Source organism: Monodelphis domestica, chromosome 1 (genome assembly GCF_027887165.1).
Source record: "Monodelphis domestica isolate mMonDom1 chromosome 1, mMonDom1.pri, whole genome shotgun sequence".
In the NCBI taxonomy this organism is placed as follows: Eukaryota; Metazoa; Chordata; class Mammalia; order Didelphimorphia; family Didelphidae; genus Monodelphis; species Monodelphis domestica.
The window spans coordinates 717,712,913-717,731,167 of NC_077227.1; the positions used below are offsets into that span (position 1 = coordinate 717,712,913).

The following is an 18,255-nucleotide window of genomic DNA, read 5'->3' on the forward strand; positions in this document are numbered from 1 at the left end:
GAATGTGGTTTTAGTCAAAGAGAAGGCTTTGTTCACAAAAGCCTGGAACCACCCTTTGCCAGCTTGCAGATCTGAGTCAACTCAAGGAGGAGGAGGAGGAGGAGGTGGAAGAGGAGGAAGAGGAAGAGGAGGAGGGGGGCTGCCTTGTGGAGGTCAGAGATGGCGAAGGGCTTCCCTCTGCTCCAAGCTGCTTCACTCTGCTACTTCTTTATTGCATTCTTGGGCTTTGGCTGCCAACGTCTCGTGTCCCAGACCTCCATGGAAAGTGACAGTCTTGTTGTTCTCACGTTCCCTGCCTCTTTGCCCCTGTCCTGCTCAGCTGCCCACTTGCTGCTGACCCCTAGGCAGAGGGGTTCTCACTCTCCATCCTCAGTGTTCCCTAGAGCGAGTTGGACTTGTCTGGGTTGGGGGGAGGAGGGGGGAAATCCCCAGTGGGATCGACTTGTTTCTGTGTCTGTCTGTCTGTCTGTCTTTCTCTTTTCCGGCTCCTGGTGACAGGAATGTTGGAGGCAGTGGGAGAGGATCTCCTCCTCGGCCTGAGGCACTGGGGCAGCTTGGTATTTATAACCGTCACATGCTTGTGTGGTCACTATGCACATTCCACTGGGCCCTGGTGCACCACGGGGAGTGAGCATCGCGGGGAGGGTGTGGTCCTTCCAAGCCTGCCATGATGTGTCCGTCCTGTGTCTCAACCTTTCATCCTGTCTTTCTTCCTCTTTGTTGCTGCGGTATACCAACACACACGGCACACACACCCTCTTCCACTTCATCCCCTCCCATGCCAGCCTCCACTTCCCTTGGGGTGCCCTAGATGGGTGAACCGTGCTCCCCTCTTCCTCCCCTGTTGCGGCGAGCTTTGGCCTTTGTTTTCTTCCCAAGGTTTTTGGGGGAGGCTTTTTCAGTCTCCAAGAGGCATCTTTTTTTGAGGCTTGAACACCTGGACTCCCATATGGTGATGAGGACACATCAAGTGTGCCCATTCTTTGAATTTCCTTTATTTAGAAAAACAATCAGCGCCTAAGAAACTCAGTATTTGGAGTATAGTAGATGTTCAGTGAGCGAAGAGGGGACTGGATGGAAGGTCAACATGGCCTAGGGTTGAGCACTAATTCATGGTGAAGCTTTGGTCAATTTCTATCTGGGCCTCAGTTTCTCCCTCTGTAAAGTGGCAGGGTTGGATGAGATGCTCTCCGAGGTCTCTTCTAGAAAACATTCTGATACATCTCTGGCATCTAGAGAATCAGTGAGTCATTGCTTCCTTCTCCGTCCACTTCATGCCCCTCATCCAACTGAACCAGGGGATAGTGAAAGCCTTAAGCTGTCCACTAAGTTTTCTTTTAGGCAGGTCCCTCCCTGGCTCCCTGGCTGCCTCTGTCTGAGATTATCTGGGACTTGGTGTCTGTTGCTTGGCTTCCCCCGAGAGGCATCATGGCTCCCGATAGACCCCTCCGCTAATTTCCTTGTTTTTGTTTTCAACGATTGCATAGCTGGTCACTCTGGCTGCTCAGTAAAGTCTGGTAATGTTGAGCCATTGGCTACACTGTCCTGCCTCCCCTGGTCCTTCTCCTGCCCATAGGAGCTCTTCAGGGTAGGGGGCGCCCACTCATGCTCCTTTTGGTTACAGGTGGGAGGTTCTTCGGCAGTGGGAAGTGCTCAGGCCTATCTGGGACCCGCCAGTTGCCCACAATCCAGAAGATGGTGGAGTCCATGTCCCAGCTACAGGAAGAAAAGGGCCAACTGCAGGAGCAGTTAATGACATTGCAGAAAACGATTGCCCTTCGGGAGAGTGATGAGCAAGCTATGTCCACTCAGCTGCAAGCTCAGGTACTAACTTTGCCCTCAAAGGACGCTTGAGGAGAGATTAAAGATGGGGCCAGGGGAGTGTGTGTCCCAACTGGAGCTGCACAGCACATTGCACTCCAACCATCTTTCTCATTCTCTGAGGTTCAGAGGAACATGTGCTGGGTTTGGGCTCAAGGAACCTTGGTTCAAACTGGATACTCATTGAGAACCTTGGATAAGTCATTTCCCTACCTCTGGGCCTCATTTTCCTTAGTTGTAAAATAAGGGCTTTGAACAAAATGTTTACTAAGGGTTTTCCCCATCTACAAATTCCATAAAATCTCTGGAGTATGAGAAATCTCTCATATGGGTATACCAAGACCAATTTTTCAATACCTGCTTGTGTAATAGCCTCATAAAAAGAGATAGTTTGCTTCCTTTGGACTTCGTGACAGACAGGAGATCAAGTGGTTACAGCAATAATTGAGATCCCTGAGAGTGCTCTTCTAATTCCCCCACTCACATCCTGAGCAGCATGTTTCCCCCAAGGGGTTAATACTCGTCTTTCTGGAAAGTTTTGGAGTTTCATTCTTAAAATCCATAAGACTCTTGAAAGGTAGCTGGAATGCCAGCTAGATACAGGTGACTCAGTCCCTCCAGAGAGAGGGATTGCAGCCTTGGTGGAGAAGGTTCAGCTTTGGACTGAAAGAGGCATATTTGTTTGATTTTATATTAAAAGCACAGAGATCTCCTTCCTCCCTTTCTCTCCCTCTGCCTTCCTTCCTTCCTTCCTTCCTTCCTTCCTTCCTTCCTTCCTTCCTTCCTTCCTTCCTTCCTTCCTTCCTTCCTTCCTTCCTTCCTTCCTTCCTTCCTTCCTTCCTTCCTTCCTTCCTTCCTTCCTTCCTTCCTTCCTTCCTTCCTTCCTTCCTTCCTTCCCTCCTTCCTTCCTTCTTCCTTCCTCCCTTCTTCCTTCCTCCCTTCTTCCTTCCTTCCTTCCTTCCTTCCTTCCTTCCTTCCTTCCTTCCTTCCTTCCTTCCTTCCTTCCTTCCTTCCTTCCTTCCTTCCTTCCTTCCTTCCTTCCTTCCTTCCTTCCCTCCTTCCCTCCCTCCCTCCCTCCCTCCCTCCCTCCCTCCCTCCCTCCCTCCCTTCCTTCCTTCCTTCCTTCCTTCCTTCCTTCCTTCCTTCCTTCCTTCCTTCCTTCCTTCCTTCCTCATTCAAAACAAAAGAAAAGGTTAATATAGAAGGAAATATTTTCATGTTTCCTCCATATCAGCAGTAAAGGAGTTTGGGAGATCCTCATTTTCCCTTCCAGTGCCCAGTTGGGAAGGATTTAGAACCATACATAGAATTTAGAACCTGGAGGGGTTTTAGAGGTCCTTGAGATTAATCCTGGGGGAAGGTGAGGTCTAGAGAGAGGTATCTTGTTAGTTACTAGTCTGTCACCCAGATAATAGGGAGCAACCCCAGATTCTTTAACTCCAGAGCCGATTGCTTTGGTTTCTCTCGATTCCCCCTGCCTCCTCTCAACTTCGAGGCAGAATGACCCAGGTCCATGGGCTTGCCCTTCCCTCTGTTGCCTCAATGCTTACTGTTGTACCCCCATGAAGCCTCTCCTTTCCTCACCTCTTTTTGTATTTTTTGTCTATTTATGATGCTCTGCATCTGTCTGCAGCAAATTAATTCACTCTGATCTCATCTGGCCATTTCTCCAGTTTACCAAAGTGGATGTCTTGAGCTTGCCTTTCTAGGTGCTGGTCTCCTCCCTGGCTTGATGGCATCTGCACCCTGAGCTAGCTAACAAGCACACTCTTTTCACCATTGAGGTCATTCACTGAAGCTCACTGGGCTCTGAGGCAGCTCTGTTGTGCCCAGCTCCCAGCCTTTGTTTGTTCAGGCTCCCCAGAGTCTCTGACCTTCCAAGTGTTCGCTCCATCATTGTGGGCCTTTTCCCGCTTTATGGAGGAGCACGTTATGGGGGTAAAATCTTATCCCTCCTTCTAAAAGGCAGCTCTTTGTCCACTGGGCTCACTCCTCATGTGGTCATCCTGGTTGGGACCTTACGTTTTGGGCCAAGGACTCAGCAAATTGATTTAATGACCTTTAAAAGAAATCAGGGAGACAGCTACATGGCTTGGTGGATAGAGAGATCCTGGAGGAGGTTCTGGGTTCAAATCTAGCCTCAGACACTTCCTAGCTCTGTGACCCTGGGCAAGTCCCTTAACCCCCATTGTCTAACCCTTACTACTCTTCTGCCTTGGAACCAATCATAGTAAATGATTCTAAGATGGATGGTAAGGGTAAAAAAAAAAAGGTATTTGCCTGGGGGAGCTTTATAATTTCTTGGGTAACTTCTTTCCTCTGCTTCTTACTTAACATTCTGTCACTTTTCCAATGTTTCAGACTCTTTGATCATTCTCCCATAGTTTTCTGATTCAATAAATGGCTTTCTTCCAGTGGCCTGAACCAGTCCTGAGGACGCAGACCAAGTATCGGTTTAAGGTTTCATTAGGCTGTTTCCATTCCTTCTTTAGCTGGTGTCCACCTTTCCTAGCTGACTCCCCAAGTTATTACCATTCCTTTACTTAATTAAAAAAATTAACTCAACAACAACAAGAATTGATGGTGAGCTTTCCTAATGACAGCTGGGTGGTGCAATGGATAGAGTGTCAGATCCAGAGTCAGGAAAACTCAACTTCCTGAGTTTAAATCTGGCCTCAGATATCCACTAATTTTGTGACCCTGGGCAAGTCACTTAACATTGTTTACCTCGGTTTTCTCATCTATAAAATGAACCAGAGAAAGAAATAGCAAACTATCTCTGCTGAAAAAAAAAAAATACCCAGATGGGATCCCAAAGAGTCAGACATGACTGAAATGAATGAATAATCTTCTAATGCCATCTAAACTCAATTTCCTTTCCTCACTTAGGAAAAAGAACTTTTATTAAATAAAATATTTTCACCCATTTTTTCAGATTTCTTTTGGACGAATTAAAAAGTCCCCCTGAATTTTGAAAATCGTCTCTCATTTTCACATTAGCCTTTTTTCACCTTGTTTTAAGTGCCCACTATTTTGGAGTACACTCTTTTGATGCTCTGGCCTTCCAGTTTCTGTGGTAGCTTCTTAAGGTATTTATTTCAGTTCTCATTGGGCTTCTTTGTCCACTGCCTCCCTTTCTGGCCATTCTTGCTTTATCTCACACAGAGATATGCTCCTTCCTCATTCCTGTAATATTGTTTTTCCTTTTAATTTCCTGTGTGTGTGCATCATGGAGCTTCCTTTCCTAACCTGTTGGTCAGCCTTGTGAACCTTTGTGGTATTTCTTGTAACAATTTCCCTCCTTCCTGGAAATCCAGAGCTTTCTCAAGTCATGCCCCCATTCCTTTTGTCCTGCCAGCTTAGGGGATCATAGGCTGGCTGGCTGGAAGGGACCTGAGAGATTATTATCTGGTCAGACCCTTTCATCATCATCACCATCATCATCATCATCATTATCATCATCATCACCAACATCATGGTGGCTAGCATTTCTACAGGGAGTTAAGGTTAGCAAAGAGCTTTACATATGGCGACTCCATCAGTTCTCTGACAACTCTTGGAGGTTGGGGGCCAGTATTCCTTCCATTTTACAAATGAGGAAGCTGAGGCAGAGGGAGGTTTAACTTTTCCTCCTCCTCCTGCCTTCCCTCTCTCACCCTCTCCTGTCACAGCTAAGAAGAACCCAGATCCTCTTGACTTGAGCTCCTCCTCCCAACATCTTCCCGACTACGTGTCCTGAGCTTTGGCCAATAGATGAGAAAATGGAGAATCTGGAAGAGACAATGCCTTGCATTCAGCAACTATGGAACTAGAGTAGCTTGCTCAAGTCCAAAGGATAGGGAGAGGCAGAGCTGAGATTTCTTTAGACCCTCTGTTCATTCCTTGCTATGGATACTTATCCATGCATGTAGGGAGTCTCCCCCATTAGAACAGGGGCTCCTTGTGAGTAAGGATTGTTCCCATCCTTTGTAGTTAGATCTTTGGCACCCAGCTCAGAGCCCAGCAATCAGTCAATCATTCACCATTTATTAAGCACCAGGCAATGTGCTAAGTTTTGGGGCTATAAAAGGAGACAAAAGAAAGTCCCTGCCCTTGGGGAGCTTCCAATCCAATGGGATACAGTAATAGATGCTTAATAAATACTTCTTGATTGATTGATTCCAAGTGTCACCCATTAATTCAGTATTGATTGAGTGCCTGCAGAAAATTGCTTCCCTTTAAGAATTCCTCTGTAGCCTCATTGCTTGGTTTTTCTAACACACATCCAAGGAGAGCTTGACAATGATCACAGAAATCAGGAGGTCCAGCAATTTGGGGAACTCACCCACCCCCCAAAGCCCACATCTGCACTATTTTTGGCCATTAGAGGATCTGGAATGAACTGCAGCTTCAAAGTCTCTTCTTTCTCTTGAACTCAATTCAATTAGACAGTTAGTAAGCGCCTACTGAATACATGCTGTTGTGCTTATATCATATACTAGACCTGTAAAAGGAGCTGGAGAAGGAAAGACAAGCCACTCCTGGATTTTTGCCAAGGACACCCCAAATGCGGTCCCAAAGAGTCAGATGTGACTGAAAATAACTGAACCACAGCAATACGATTCACAGAGGAGGAAACCCAGGTTCATAGATTTTCCCATGATCCCATAGCTAACAAGGGGTCTACCCAGCATCCCAAACCCAGGCTTTCTCCCTCCAAATTTTGTGCACTTCCTCCTATGCCCCACCAGTCACCTGGCTCAGTGTCTCATCTCCTTTTTCATAGTCTCAGGCACTTAACAAATATTTATGGGATAGAATTAAAAGACACCATGATTGGGGCTGGACATACAAAGATGAAAAATAATATTATTTCCTCTCCCAAAGAGGTTATACTCTGGTAGGGGGATGATAGAAAGTATTGAAAAGTACACAGGAGAGAGTAGAAGGAGAAAAAAGTAGCTGGAGAGATTGAGGAAGGAAGGACCATTTCTTTCTGGGGAAAAGGGAGCTATTAACACAGAGTGGGCAGGACAAAGTCTGGGAAGGGCCAGGAGACCTCTTTGGCCAGAAAGCATGAATGGGCATGGTGCAAAATAAGGTTGGAAAGGCGAGTTGGGGTCAGAAACTTTGCTTCCATAGACTCATAGATTCAAATCTGGAAGGAGCCATTGTAGCCTTTTCTCATTTTACAAAGGGGGAAGTTGAGGTTCAGGGAAGTGGCCATGACTTGCCCAAATCACACAGCTTGTGAGGGTCAGGATTTGAACCTAAGCCTTCCTGAGTCTCAAATCTATCCATTGGGCCATGTTACCTCTACTCACCCTAGGCTTCTCACTTTTCTTGATCTCTTCTTACTTTCTGGACCTTGGAGCAAGTGGGAGCCTATTTAGAAGGTCTTCTCTATCTCTATATCTATCCCAAAGGTTTCTGGGGTCTTAGAATTTATACTCTGGATTACAAGGTTTGGGGCTCTATTGAAGGGGAAACTTTCTCATGATTAGAGCTTCTGAAGCAGTGGTCTCCTCATTAGTGAAGGTGTTCAGGCAGAGGACATGCTAGTCATGGAGGAGGGAGCTGGACCAGACTCATAGGTTTCATTATCTTTGGGTCCATGGAAAGATTTCAGGGTGAATTTGGAGGAGAGAAACCCAACATCTTTATTTTCATTGACCTATATGGATTGGAACTCAGATCTTGGTGGCTTGAGGCCAAGCTCTAACTACTGCCCTTTGCCTCTTCTCTTCCTCTCTAATTTTCCAAGACCTAACAGAGGCTCAGAGTTGGAAGAGCTCCCTGAGACTCTCTAGTCTAGCCTGGTCCTGAGCAAGAACCATCTCTATATCTGCAGCATCCTTGATCAATGGTCATCCATTTTTGACTGGAAGACCTCTTGGTGAGGAGGAATCCCATACCTCTGAAGCAAAGGTCTCAGCCTTTGTGTGTGTGTCCCGGATCCCTGTGGTGATGATAGTCTGGTGAAGCTGATAGACTCCTTAGAATCATGTTTTTGAATGCATAAAATAATGTAAGATTGCAAAGGAAGCTAATTAAATTGAAATACAATTATCAGAATACAGGAAAAAATCTTATGCATTGGTGGGCCTCAGGTTAAGAACCCCAAGTCTGGAGAGGCAGATTAGATATCTCACATCACCTTTGGGTCTCCCTAGTTTTTCTAGGAAAATGTTTCCAGTCTCTGTCAGTGAGCCGTAATTTTTATTCCTTATCCCTAGTTTAATTCTTTGGGGCTAAATAGAACTAGTAATGAAGTATTACCTCCAGCCCTCCCAAGCTTTTGAGTGTCAGGATTTGAATCCAAAGCTTCCTGAGTCTCAAGTCAAATAGTACCCCCATCCATTGGGCCATGCTACTTCTTCCTGGGTCTCTCTCTCTTTCTTTCTTTCTTTCTTCTTTCTTTCTTTCTTTCTTTCTTTCTTTCTTTCTTTCTTTCTTTCTTTCTTTCTTTCTTTCTTTCTTTCTTTCTTTCTTTCTTTCTTTCTTTCTTTCTTTCTTTCTTTCTTTCTTTCTTTCTTTCTTTCTTTCTTTCTTTCTTTCTTTCTTTCTTTCTTTCTTTCTTTCTTTCTTTCTTTCTTTCTTTCTTTCTTTCTTTCTTTCTTTCTTTCTTTCTTTCTTTCTTTCTTTCTTTCTTTCTTTCTTTCTTTCTTTCTTTCTTTCTTTCTTTCTTTCTTTCTTTCTTTCTTTCTTTCTTTCTTTCTTTCTTTCTTTCTTTCTTTCTTTCTCTCTCTCTCTCTCTCTCTCTCTCTCTCTCTCTTTCTTTCTTTCTTTCTTGATTCATTCATCTATTCATTCATTCATTTATTTATTTATTTGTTCATTCATTCATTCATTCATTCATTCATTTATTTATTTGTTTGTTTGTGTGTTCATTTATTTATTTATTTACTTATATTTAAACCCTTACCTTCTGTCTTGGAATCAATACTGTATATTGGTTCCAAGGCAGAAGAGTGGTAAGGTAAAGGCAATGGGGGTCAAGTGACTTGCCCAGGGTCACACAGCTAGGAAGTGTCTGAGTCCAGATTTGAACCCAGGACTTCCCATCTCCTAGCCTGGCTCTCAAGCCACTGAGATACCCAGCTGTCCCTTTTTCCTATTTTTTTAGACACAGGCTGGAGTCCCTTAAGAAGATGGACCCTTCCTGAGTCCTCTCTTCTTTAGGCTTGCCATCCGCAGGGATCCTTCCTTGATCCCTTCTCCTAACTTCCAACTTCTTAAGCAGCCAAGATTTTTCCTATCTTTGTGGCTTATAGGATAGTGGAGAGGACCCTCAGCCTGGAGTCCTGAGGCTTGGCTTCAAGTTCAGACTCGGGGACTTACTGGCTTTGTGCCTTTGGGGAAAGTATTTGTTCTTTCTGAACCTTGTTTTATTTTGTGATTAAACGAATTCACGTGTCTGTAAGCACTTTCTATCTTTCAAGATGGGGCTTGATGGATGGGAGCTGGGAGCTCTGTTGTCTTTGATCCCCGGCTCAAGCCTGCTTAGTTTAAAACCTTAGGAAGGTGAAGGGAGCACCTGGGTGGCTCAGTGGATTGAGAACCAGGCAAATGTGGCTTCAGACACTTCCCGGCTGTGTGACCCTGGGCAAGTCACTTAACCCCCATTGCCCAGCCCTTACCTTATTGCTCTTCTGCCTTGGAACCCATACACAGTATTAATTCTAAGACTTGAGAGAAGGGTTTAAAAAGCAAACAAGCCATCAAAAAACCTTAGATGGAAATCGAGGCATTGATCTTGCTTCCTTTACCGGAGGGGCTATTAGACTGGGGTCTGTTTACTTGTGATTTTTACAAAATATATTTTGATGGCTGTACTTCACACTTAATTAGTTTCCTTTGTACTTCTCTGTGTTTTATTCTCTGCATTTCATTACCTTATTCTGAGAAGGGCTCACAATGCTGCAGGAAGTGGGGTCTAGGACACCCCAAAAGACAAGGATCTCCTGACTTAGAGGAAAACCAGTTTATTAGCACAGAAGCCAAGGAAACAGGAAGAGAGATCATTCACATTTTTGAGAAATGATAAGTAAAGATGGCCACACCTTTGGGCTGGGAAAACACACACCTGAGATGAGCAGACTTTTTTTTAACCTTTTTTTAAAAAAAAACCCAATGTGATGGCTGAGGGTGATGATGAAACTGGAAGGGAATCTGATCAGGGACAGGCTCAGACTTCCAGTTTTCCCCAGGAGATGGGTAGGGCTACGAGGTGAGGAGGTCTCCTCTCTAGGCTAATGGATGACTCAGTTTCTCTGCCTGCTTCGGAGCCTGGGAAAGAAGAGTAAATGTGCTGTCAGAGGCAGCTTCCCACAAATCACGGCGATATACACAACCTTCATAAATTGGGGACGGAAAGGGATGGCGCTGCCCCTCGTGGAAGCTGTCCAGAGAGAGATGCTGGAGCCCTTCCTGGGACAAGGTCAAGCCAGGATCACGCCTGGCTGCCCTGCCTTGGGGTCACCCCTAAGGGTTTGGGTCTGACTAGAGAGTGGGGCTATCCGGGACCTGGCTCGGGTCTGGGAATTCAGCCAAACTGGTTCAACCGCATACCAGCCGGGTGACCTTGCATAAGTCAACTCAGTTCTATCTCATGTCTTTCTTTGTTGGGGCTGAGGTTCCCGGTCTATAACTCATCTTTGTCTTCAGGTCATTTCCAGATGATTTATTCTGCCCTGCACAGGTGGAATGTAGTCTTACATTTGAGGCATCTTGTCCTTCTTGTTGTTGTTTTTTTTTTGAAAATTTTATTTAATTAATTTAGAATTTTTCCTATAGTTATTTCTCTGCCTTCTCTCAGTTCCCCTCGTGTAGCCTCTTGTCCTTCTTTATATTGCTCACCCCTCTGGAGCACCCATTCCTCCTCCATCCATCTGCTACCTTGGAGCTGATACCTTTTATCTGCAAAAGTTATTCTCTAAGCAAAGATGCATTCTTTCAACCGCCCTTCCCTCGCCTCATCCTTCTTATCAGTGATTCTAATATTTTCTTTTTTTCTTAAAATCTTACCTTCCATCTTAGAGTCCATCCTGGGTATTGATTCCAAGGCAGAAGAGCAGTCAGGGCTAGGCCATGGGGGTCAAGTGACTTGCCCAGAAAGTATCTGAGTCCAGATTTGAACCTAGGACCTCCTATTCCTAGACCTGGCTCTCAATCCACTGAGCTACCTTTATTTCGATTGTTTTATTCTATTATTTTATTTCTATTATTATTTCTAAAATGAAAGGGTTCAGCTAAATCACAGATTTAGGGCAGGAAGGTCTAACTTCTTTATTTTTTAGAGGAGAAAACTGAGATCCATCCGAGTTAAGTGACTTTATACAGTATCACTCAGCTAATAAAAGTGTCTGAGAGATGCAGCTAGCTAGCACCATGGCTAGAACACCAGGAGGGGGAGGACCTGGATTCAAATCTGCCGTCAGATACCAACTAGCTTAATGACCCTGGCCGAGTCACTTCATCTTTTTGCCAAGCCCTTCAGCCTTCTGTTTAGAACTGATGCTGAGGTAGAGGAAAAGAGTTGTTTTTTTGTTTGTTTTTTATTTGTTTTTAAATCATCTGAGGAAGGATTTGAACTCTGGTCTCCCCTTCCCTACTCAGCAAAACCATTGGTTCCCTGTTATCTCCATGATCAAATAGCCAGCCCTCCCTTTGGTATTTATGCCCAAGACCAATTCTCTTTGGGGGTCCCTCTAGAATTGCTACGGTTCCTTCTAGATGGTGATCCTTTCAGACCCAGCATGCTGACCTTCTCTGCACTCCTCTCAGTCCAACTTTGACATTCCCCTGCTCCTTCCTTCCCATTGCTTAGCCAGCTCCACTGGGAGCAGTTGAAGGGTGCCTTCCTGCCTTAGACTTGGACCACAGCATTTCCTGTACTGGCTAACCCTAGCTTCCACATCAGATTCAAGGTGCTCATCTCTCCCTTGGACACCGTGTCTTCCTTCCCACCTCCAGGCTCTTGTTCCTTCCCTCTCCCATCTCCTTTCCAGTCCTGGCCTCCTACTTCTTTGATTTCCACCATGTTTCTCTCCCCCTCGCAAGGGTTTCTTCTTCTCCAAGGGATTCCCTCATCTTCTCCAGATCACAGGAGCAACGTCTGCTGCTCTTCTGCCCATCCTTTCCTGAGGAAGAGGGCACTGAAATGAGCATTTCACTTCACTTTTCTGAAGGGTAACAAACTCGTCCTCGGCAAATGGGCTCACCTTTGCCATCTTGCGCCTTATTTTGTCTGTTAGGCTTGGGAGTCCTCTGGGTAGACACCGACCCCCAAACACCACTTCAGGTACTCAACTGCTAACTAATTGTGCCCCTGTTGCTGGGTATGTAGCCGGAGTGGAGGAACAGGGTTCTCTTCTGCTCCCGTACCCTGTGTGAGAGGCATATTTGGAGATGACTTCATGTTTCACGCCTTTGGCACTAAGGCTTCCATTTTTTTTTCTCAGAGTGGGGAAGACCCCCCACATTGGCTTTTTTTGCTGTCTTGCCAACCAGGAAATTCCATGAGCATTCCTATTGTGATGCAAGAGGGGACCAGGAGTCTGAGCTTGGCCAGACCTTCTTGGGAAACTTTGTTCTCAGATTTTATTCCATGTCCCAGCTCGATGTTTTTCACATTCTAGAGACAGAAGTTGTTAGCAAACGTTTATTAACTGCCTAATGTATGTCAAGGATACAAAGAAAGGCAAAAGACAGTTCTTTTTCTCAAAGAGCTCAACAGCAAACAACTATTTACCAACAAGAGATAGATAGAATAAACCGAGGGAAGGACTCCGATAGAAGGCACCGAGGGTATGGAGAACCAGAAAAGGCTTCTTGCAGAAGGTGGGAGGACTAAGACTTGGAGGAAGTCAGAAAGTGGAGATGAGGAAGGAGAAAGTTCCAGGCATGGGGTACAGCCAGTGGAAATGCCCAGTGTTCAAATTTCCACATATGTTTTCTGAAATTATATGATCCAAATTCCCTCCCTCTCTCTCCCCTTTCCCAAGGGATGGTAAGCAATTTGATCTGTTATACATATATTATCAGAAAAACATATTTCCATGTTGGTCACTATTGTAAGAGAATACAGATATAAAAACTCAAATAAACTATAGTGAAAACTCTTACTCCTTGATCTGACTCCAACAGCTCTTTCTCTGGAGGTGGACGCCGTTCTTTGTCCTAAGTCCTTTAGAATTGCCCCTTGGGAGAATTCTTGGAATTAGGGAAGTGGGTGTCGTGGCCCCAAATTTTGAGTCTCATTACCATTGCTGTGGCAGCAAAGAGACCTAACAAAAATCGTCTGAAAGCAACCAGACTTATCTCAGAATTTTCTTTTTTTGAGGAGGCTACATCTGCCTAATATAGTAGAGGCAGTGGAGAACCATGGGGATTTCTTAAATCAGAGAATCCCAAGAACCTTCTTAAAATATATCTCATTGTTATGTGGATTTGTATATATTTGCCTCTTTTCCTGCCCCCGACACCCAATGCATAACTATATATTATTAGTATTTCTCATAGAAGACAGTTATTCTATAAAGTGTATCAGTCTTGGGACCCAAATACCAGGATCACAGTTAGCAAGACTTCTATACCCAGATATCTTTTAAAAAAAAAAACCCAAACCTTTTATATTCTGTCTTAGAATAGATATGACCAGTTCCAAGGTAGAAGAGTGGTAAGAGCTAAAAATTTGGGGTCCAGAGACTTGTCCAAGGCCACACAGCCAGGAAGTGTCTGAGACCAGATTTGAACTTACATCTCTGGATTGGACTCTCTATCCACTGGGCCACCCAGTTATCTCTTGGTAGACATGGGCCAGCTGGAAGATCGGTGGGAGGAGTGGAAGGCTGGAGTAGAACAGTGTAGGGCACTTATTCTTCATACTCTCTCTTCTGACTCTTCAGAAACAGTCATGGGGCTTCCTCCTGTCCCTGCTCTTATACTCAGTTGACTCCTAGACTTAGAGCGTGTTGAACCCATCCCCCATGGAGGGAGAATTCAATGAATAAAACATTCAGGAAGGGAAAAAAAATAGTCCAGTGCATTTTTATTCACCATCAGCCCTGACAAGCCAGCTCTGATGTCCAGGGAATTGTAGGGCAAAGAGATCAATGGTCATGGTTTTGGGTCAACCAGGAGGGACCGAGTCAGAGGGAAGCCCCAGGTGGAGAGAATGGGACCATTTTACAAGGGAAGATACTGAGGCTGGGTGACCCGACTTCTCATAACTTTGGCTTTGTGTTGGCAGGTGGAAAGTCTGAAGGAGAAGCTCCTTGGCCAGATCCAGGAATTGAATAAACTCCGTTCAGAGCTGGTAAACTTTCTTGAACATAGATTGAGGGAATTTGATGTGGGGAGACCCTAAGTGTTCCCCAACACTGCTCACTGTATACCCATCCCTGCCGCCATATTTATCTTCAGGACTCAGAGCTCGTGCCAAACTAGCCAGCCCTCCCATTGCATCTGCATCCGTCTCTCTCTAGTCACAGATGCCTGCACAGCTATAAAGACATCAATATAGAAATACACAAAAATATACATTCACTCTGACAGCCAGCATTCATGTAACACCTCGAGGTCTGCAAAGTGCTTTCCATGCGTTCTCATCTTTGATTCTCATGACAGAGTGGTACTATTATGAACAGATGAGGAAACCGAGGCTGAGATGACTGAAATGTCTTGCCTAGAGTGGGACATGCTATCATCTCTGCTACTGGAGAGGCTGAGGTTGGTGGATCCCCTGAGCTTGGGAGTTCTCAGGTGTCCATTAGGTCCAGCACCAATCTGAAGAAGCCCTGGGAGCAGGGGGCCACCAGGCTGCCCGGGACAGGAACAGCACAGCGCAAAGCTCTCATGGGATTGAGCTAGCGAGTGTGCACTGCACTTGTAGCCTGGGAAGGATGGGGAGACCAACTCCTTGCCCCAGAAAGTGTCCAAGGTGCCACTCAAGTTGAGATCTTCCAGACTCCTGCCTGCTGTCCACTGCAGAGCCTCAATGCTCTAAGTATTATGTGTATGTGTATCTATACACACATTTAAAATATTTATATATATTATATAATAGGGAGCATTTATATTGAGCTTTAAGGCTAACAGCACTTTGCAAATATTTCATTTCATCCTCATAACAACCCCAGGAAGTAGGTGCTATTATCCCAGTTTTACAGATGAGAAAACTGAGGCAAACAGGTTAAGTAACATGCCCATGGGTCACACAGATAGTGTCTAAGACTGGATTTGAACTCTTCCTGCCTTCAGGACCAGTACTCTATTCACTGCACCACCTAGTAGTCATATTGATATCTATTCATCTATGCATCTATCTATCTATATATCCATCCATCTATCTATCCATCCATCCATCCATTCATCCATCTATCTGTCTGTTCATCATCTCTCTCTCTCTCTCTCTCTCTCTCTCTCTCTCTCTGTCCATCTGTCTGTCCATCCATCGGTCGGTCGGTCTGTCTTTCCGTCTGTCTGTCTATCTATCTATCTATCTATCTATCTATCTATCTATCTATCTATCTATCTATCTGGCTGTCTGTCTGTCTGTCTGTCTGTCTGTCTGTCTGTCTCCCTCTGCCAGGAGAGTGTCTGTCTATCCATCTATCTATTTAGCTTTCTATCCATCTGTCTATCCATCTACCTATCCATCCGTCCGTCCATCTACCCATCTATCCATCTAGCTATCCATTCATCTATCTATCTATCTATCTATCTATCTATCTATCTATCTATCTATCTATCTATCTATCTATCCATCCATCCATCCATCTATCTATCTATCTATCTATCTATCTATCTATCTATCTATCTATCTATCTATCTATCTATCTGTCTGTCTGTCTATCTATTTAACTGTTTATATACATACATACACCTATTTTGTTGTTCAGTTGTTTCATCATATCTGAATGTTGGTGACCCCATTTGGAGTTTTCTTGGTTAGAGATTGGAGCGGTTTACCTTATCCTTCTTCAGGTCATTTTCCAGATAAGGAAACAGAGGCAAACAGGCTTAAGGGACTTGCGCAAGTGTGAGGCCAGATTTGGATTCGTCTTCCTGACTCTGGTGGTACAATGCATAGAGTTCCAGGTGTGGAGAGCATATAGACCCACATACACACATATTTATAGCACATGCACCCATCCAGATACATGCACATTTTTGCACCTAGTAATGCTACCTTTGGGATGAGAATGGCGCCCTCCCTGCCTTTATGCTTACAATGCCCATGTCAGTTTCAAACATACATAAAGCGGAGCATGTCCCTCCTACCAAAAATTGGGCTGCTGATGTCAACCCCCCAGATAGGTGCGTGACCCATCCTGTGCATGCTGGTGATCTCTTGACAGCCTCACGTTTGGGGAAAGAAGATTCCATGGGATTCTGGGGCAGGGCAGGGCTGGGAAGAAGATGTATGCCTAGTGCTGGCCCAGCAGCAGGCTGGCAGTGTCTCACTGTCTGTCTCTCCATCTTTCTGTCTGTCTTCCCATCTGTCTCTCTGTCTCTTTCTGTTTCTCTCTGTTTCTGTCTCTCCCTCTCTCCTCGCTCCTTCCCATGCCTGAACCCCTTTTTCCAGGGAGGCACCGACTTGGAAAAACACCGAGATCTGCTAATGGTAGAGAATGAGCGCCTGAGGCAGGACATGAAGCGATGTGAAGCGGAGCTCCAGGAGCTGAGGGCTAAGCCTTCCCCTTGCCCAGACTGTGAGCACAGCAAGGTGGGTGTGCAGGGATGGGGGAGCCTGCCGGGTGGGGTTGGGCACAGGTTCGGGGCCCCGTCCTGACCCCAGCCTTCTCTCCCTCTGCCAGGAGAGCGCCCAGCTTCGGGAGAAGCTGGCCCAGCTACAGGTGGAGACGGAGGAGAACAAGAGCCGGCTGGCCGAGCTGGGCCTGGAGGTCCAGCAAAAGACCGACCGTCTGGCCGAGGTCGAGCTGCGCCTGAAGGACTCACTAGCTGAGAAGGCTGAAGAGGAGGAGAGGCTGAGCAGGCGCCTTCGGGACAGCCAGGAGACCATCGCCACCTTGAAGGCTCAGCCTCAGCCAACTAAGGTAAGACAGAGGGGTTTCCTTGACATAACCAAGTGGCTCAGTGAATCGAGAGCCAGGCTTGGAGATGGGAGTTCCTGGGTTCAAATCTGGCCTCAGACACTTCCTAGCTGTGTGACCCTGGGCAGCCGCCATTGCCTAGCCCTCACTGTTCTGCCCTAGAACCAATAAACAGTATTGATTCTAAGATGGAAGGTGAGGGTTTAGAGAAAAAAAAATGGATGTTGGTCCAGCAAAGATGATGTTCTATGCCGGTCTTTGCCTACATCTTTCTCTCTCCCCTGCCCTGTCCTCCCCTCCCTCCCTCTCTCTGCCTCTGCTTCCTGGCAAGAGAATGACATTCCTCTGTGTGTTCATGCATGTGTCCCTTTCCAGTATATCATCAAGACGGTGGAAGTAGACTCATCCAAGACCAAGCAGGCCCTGTGTGAAACCCAAGCCCAGAACCAGTATTTACAGGAACAGGTGGGGATGCAGAGACAAGTGCTGAAGGAAATGGAGCAGCAACTTCGGAATTCTCAGCAGACAACAGTCCAGCTCAAGGCCCAGGTACCCAGAGAGCCCAGGGGATCCCTGGGTAAATTCTCCCATTCTCGTCTAAGTGAAATGTGAAAGGAGAAAGAGGGAGGGAGAGAGAGACTGAGACAAGAGAGATGGAGACACAGACAGAAACAGAGAAAAAGAAAATCAGAGAGAGGGAGAGAGATTATGGAGACACAGACAGAAACAGAGAGGAAGAGAATCAGAGAGGGGGAGAGACAGAGACGATGGAGACACAGAGAAACAGAGAAAAAGAGAATCAGAGAGAGGGAGAGAGACAGAGAAACAGATGGAGACAGAGACAGAAACAGAGCGGAAGAGAATCAGAGAGAGAGGGAGAGAGACAGAGAGACAATGGAGACACAGACAGAAACAGAGAGGAAGAGAATGAGAGAGAGGGAGAGAGAGAGAGACAATGGAGACACAAACAGAAACAGAGAAGAAGAGAATTGGAGAGAGACAGAGAGACAGATGGTGACAGAGACAGAAACAGAGAGGAAGAGAATCAGAGAGAGGGAGAGAGACAGAGAGACAATGGAGACACACAAAAACAGAGAGGAAGAGAATCAGAGGGAGAGAGACAGAGAGACAATGGAGACACACAGAAACAGAGAGGAAGAGAATCAGAGAGAGGGAGAGACAGAGACGATGGAGACACAGAGAAAAAGAGAATCAGAGAGAGGGAGAGAGAGAGATGGTGACAGAGACAGAAACAGAGAGGAAGAGAATCAGAGAGAGGGAGAGAGACAGAGAGACAATGGAGACACACAAAAACAGAGAGGAAGAGAATCAGAGGGAGAGAGACAGAGAGACAATGGAGACACACAGAAACAGAGAGGAAGAGAATCAGAGAGAG

At 45.7% G+C, this 18,255-nt stretch overlaps 1 protein-coding gene and 1 long non-coding RNA gene across 11 annotated transcripts in view; one reads left to right on the plus strand and one right to left on the minus strand.

Annotated features, from left to right (window-relative positions):
* The window catches only part of KIFC3 (kinesin family member C3), a 104,906-nt gene that overhangs the window by 61,536 nt on the left and 25,115 nt on the right, over positions 1–18,255 (plus strand). For 8 of the 10 annotated variants that reach the window (XM_056811852.1, XM_056811858.1, XM_056811847.1 and 5 more), the window contains 5 exons: positions 1,625–1,824; positions 14,054–14,119; positions 16,391–16,531; positions 16,623–16,862; positions 17,235–17,408. In XM_056811852.1, the coding sequence (XP_056667830.1) occupies positions 1,625–1,824; positions 14,054–14,119; positions 16,391–16,531; positions 16,623–16,862; positions 17,235–17,408 (821 nt within the window). The remainder of the gene's footprint in view (positions 1–1,624; positions 1,825–14,053; positions 14,120–16,390; positions 16,532–16,622; positions 16,863–17,234; positions 17,409–18,255) is intronic. The other 2 variants (XM_056811871.1, XM_056811862.1) reach the window with 1 other exon arrangement.
* On the minus strand, positions 9,770–12,299 carry LOC130456415 (uncharacterized). Its single transcript, XR_008915225.1, has 2 exons — positions 11,567–12,299; positions 9,770–10,089 (listed from the first exon to the last, which is right to left on the minus strand). It is a non-coding gene; the product is annotated as an uncharacterized LOC130456415 (long non-coding RNA).